Here is a 4250-nt window from a genome sequence, read left to right on the forward strand (position 1 = left end):
AGTAGTCCCCCGTCAGACAGGCTGGAACTTTGAGGGATCACTACCCTGACATATTTTTAGTGGAGGGCAGTTGCTCATGCAGCAGCAGTTACTGAGAAATAAGTTGCTGAGACATTAATCAGAAGGGGAAAGTATTTCCTGGTAACTACTCTGTAGAATTTAGACTGTAGCTGCTAGGCTGCTTTGACCAGGACTGGCTTTGCAGTGAAGTGACGTGTTTCCAAGAATGAGATTTCAGCAGGGCTGTTCCCTGACCAAATGCTGTGTTTTAGGGTATATTTATCTTGTTATCAAGATAAAGTGCACTATCAGTGCAATTGTTTGCTACTTTTTGGTGTACTGAGAATGCCCCCTTTTCCACCCATGTCCTTTGCAGTGTGTGGTTTTGTGTGTGTTTGGGTTTTTTCCTTTTAGTCTTGCATGTTCAATATCTCATCCAGAGGGCAGATCTAGGTCCTAATTTACTAGAGTTGTGATGGTGGAAGGACACCAAGTCCCCATGATTCTGGCTGGTAAATGGAAAAGAACACTAAAGGAATTTAAAGCTTTTCATTACCATGCCTGATGTTTTTCTTCCCCTCAACCTCCCATCAACAGGACCTTCTTTTCATCTCATTGCTTCACCTGCTGCTTTCATGTTGCTTGTCCCCTCCCTGCTCTGCCCATCACTGCCCCTTTACTCTTCTCTGCTCCTGATCAATGCTCCCACTTGTTACTCTAACTCATGAGTCAAATCTCTGTGCCTTTAGGCAGTCTTTTATTTTTTATTCTCCCACCTTATGTTTAGAGGATTCTTTTGGAAATGCCTAATGCTAGGCAGGCTCAAGCCCATTGTTTGCTTGGTTTGCGTTAATCCTGTCATTCAGCTTTCCTCAAATGAACAGGTCCTGGTATTTTGTCAAAATATACATCACATGGTAACATAATGAGTTGCTTAACAGTTGTTGTTGAATTTCTGCAAAGAATATTTGTGCTCCCTTTCAGAAATCTATTGGCTTTTTTCTCCATTATTTGAAGAAATTTTAAAGGGTGACAATTTTAAATAATATATGTAGTGAGTGGCTTTTTGCTTTTTTTTAAATCTATAAATAAGAGACTTGTAAAAAAATCTGTTTTACAGACCTTCCTAATGACAGAAAGGATTTTCTGATGCCCTCAATTAATACCCAGACTTGTTTTTTCCTCTTTTTTTTCAGTGATGATGCTATGAGGAAGGCTGGTGTTGCCCACAATAAATCCAGCAAAGACATGGAGAGTCATGTGTTTATGAAGGCCAAAACAAGGGTAAAGCATCTATCTCTGTTTGTTTCCAGAAGTTCTGGTGTGTCAAAAGATGTTTGGAATAACCTGCAGAAACAGCAAACCCAGTGCACTTAGTTAACTACTTAGGGTACATAGTTATGCACCATTTTTTATTTCTCTGTGCTTCTTTCACCCTGAGAGGAAGTGAGGTGTTTTGCATCCAGTATATGCATCAAACTGGACTTCAGTCCAAGAGAGCTTTGCTGATGCTGCAGCATGTATTGCATATAGGGACTGCACTTAATTCTTGTCCAAAGACTTGTGTAGTGAATTGCATGGAATTTCCTTTATCTGCAGTGTAGCACCATTCTGTCTGGCCATTTGGAGACTAAGATAGCAAATGAAAAGGCTGTGTCAAGAGTAAGACCAAGAGAAGTGCAGTGGTGTCTGTGAAAGTCTGGTTATTATGTACAATTCTAGATTTTGCCAAAATGTAAACTTCCCTGGAGCTGTGTTATGAGAAATTGGACACTTGCTGTCCCCAGACAAGTCACGTTTGAGATAGAACTTGTCTTGGTGAAAATTTTGTAGTGCTGGTGTCTCAAATTTATACCTGCTGATGGCATCCTCACTGGTGAGTTTGTAGTTTCATAGCAAAATGCTACCAAGACTGTTTGTCTTTTCACTTCTATCATGTGCTTGTCTTTAAAGTTGGTAACTTGTGTTTGTAATACTGAATTAGTTTGAAAAAGTTCTTGTAGTATGAGTATGACTTGGTTCAAGGGCTGAAGTCAGTGAGTGGATAAAAAGGGGAAAATGGGTGTTACTGTTAATATGACTATCATGGAGGTTCTTTCCAGTGAATTTTGCAATTTCTTGGCCTTCTTGTACCATCAACCACAGTGACCTATTAGTAAAAGTATTTTCACATGGTTCATGAACAGGCTGTTCCTTGCAAGTGAACTGCTCTGAAAAGCTCACAGCCATAGTGAAGTGTAAGCTGTCTTGTTGAGGAAGAATACTGAAGAACCAGAAAATCATGGGTGCAATGGTTTTATTTCCTGTGCTAACCCACTTCTTTTTCACCTCTAGGAGGAATATCTTTCTCTTGTGGCCAGACTTATTATCCATTTTCGAGATATTCGTAAGTAATTGCTTGGGTTTATTTTGTTATTTTTTTTTTCTTAGTAGTGGGATTGCTCATCCCATCCTCCCCAAAAAGTGTATTTTAGGATCTGTATGTGTGGTTCTTCATGTGACTCTTCACAAGTTACTTTACATTTTTTCCTGGAATAGATATGCTCAATTTCTAAATGCTGTTTTTTTTATATATCCATCTATAATTGAAGTCTTTGAGAAATTATTTAAACTTACTACTTTTTCCATCTTCCTAGTTTTTTTCCTGTAGTTTTGCTTTCTTTCCGTTGTTTATGTAGCATTCTGGTTACCAAATTGGTGTACATTAATGTATTTTGTTAGAACTACAGTAGACAGTAATATTTTTATTCTTTAAATGATTATGTGAATATTTTTTTTTTTTTTAGAGACTGTATCTGAGTTTATGTGTGACCAGATTAACAAAAGAAATTAATTGTTCTTCTCTTGCAGACAATAAGAAATCTCAAGCCTCAGTCAGTGGTAAGAGCTCCTATTTTTTCCTTCCTTCCCTCCCCTATGTCTAGACAGAATAGCTTAGCAATCAAGACTGTAGTGTACTAAGACTAAGAAGGCCTTGGATTCCCTAGCTGGAATGTTAAATACTGCTGGAGGAAAAGAAAGGGATAATGATAGTCTTGGAGCTGTCTGGTGATGAGGGTGACAGGCTTGGACAGTGTTTTGGGTGTAACAGAGGAGACATTTGTTTCCCTGTTGGTACCTTTGTTAGCTCACAACATGAAGATTCTTTAGAGAACAAGGATGATAGAAAATAATGTCCTGCTGAGTAGTCCAAGTTTCTCCCTGTTGTCAGCTTGTGGTTCCTCAGTGTGCTGCTCAGAGGCAGGTGATGTGTTTGTGGGGCACATACGCTGCAGTTTAACTGAGGTTAGATCTGATCTGTGTCTTCAGCTCTGTGCTACTTCTTGCAGCAGGAAATGTTAGGAACATAGGAGGATCCTCTATTCTTATCCTCATGTGGGCTTAATCTGTAGTGTATGTGATTGACTAACACCCAGCCTACGCAGTTGGAAATTATAAATATTCTTTAAAAAGAGGGTTGTTGTCTTCTATACCTGATTAATATTGCTTCTGCACCCTATGCTGTGTTTTGCCTGCTTGAATTGCCATTCCCTCTTTGACTTCACTTTCCTGTGTGCCCAGGATTCAGATGATCACAATTATAATGAAAGCCATGAAATGTAGGCACTGCATAATAAACATGATGTTATGGGTGAACTGTATAGGAAAGCACTTCCTCTTGTTTAAGCACTGCTTCTCTGTGTTGACCTCAGGAGGAAGAGGCTAATTGGATCCACAGTGAGACTATTCTTGGTTTTTGAGTTTGCAAGCTGGATATCCTCATGGAGTTTTGTTGGCAGCTTGTTTTGACTTGGATATAAAACCAGAGGTTGCTTATAAATTCCTTTTCTCTAATGTATTTAGAATCTATTTGGAACTTTTCATAGATGTAGCATTTTAAATAATATCCACTCTATTTATAGAGAGGCAAAGACGTTCCAGAAGTTTCTGTGTTCTTATAGGCAGAGCAGTAAATATTAGAGCCTCATTGTATTGGATCTAGTCATCATGTGAAGCTGTCAGAGTGGATGATGGAGAACTGAGGATTTGTGGAGGCAATTGCATGGCTGGTTACATATTGGTAACTGTTCTCTTTGTAGATCCAATGAATGCCCTGCAGAATCTCACTGGGGGTCCCCCAGCAGGGGCACCTGGAATGGGCATGGCTTCCCGAGCTCAAGGAGCACCAATGGGTGGGATGAGTGGCCTTGGCCCGATGGGACAACAGATGAGTCTCCCAGGGCAGCAGCAGCCTCCTGGAAGCTCAGGAA

The 4250-nt window shown here is 39.8% G+C and overlaps 1 protein-coding gene across 1 annotated transcript in view; it reads left to right on the forward strand.

The window, feature by feature from the left end:
* The first annotated feature begins 1203 nt into the window (after positions 1 to 1203).
* Positions 1204 to 4250, forward strand: part of MED15 (mediator complex subunit 15) — a 22178-nt gene continuing 19131 nt past the window's right edge. The window contains 4 exon segments of the mRNA XM_010004792.1: positions 1204 to 1284; positions 2335 to 2386; positions 2851 to 2880; positions 4080 to 4250. The exon segment at positions 4080 to 4250 is cut by the window's right edge and continues 9 nt beyond it. Coding sequence (XP_010003094.1) covers positions 1207 to 1284; positions 2335 to 2386; positions 2851 to 2880; positions 4080 to 4250 — 331 coding nt within the window. The 5' untranslated portion in view covers positions 1204 to 1206.

This window comes from Chaetura pelagica, unplaced genomic scaffold (genome assembly GCF_000747805.2).
Source record: "Chaetura pelagica isolate M959 unplaced genomic scaffold, ChaPel_1.0 scaffold249, whole genome shotgun sequence".
NCBI lineage: Eukaryota > Metazoa > Chordata > Aves > Apodiformes > Apodidae > Chaetura > Chaetura pelagica.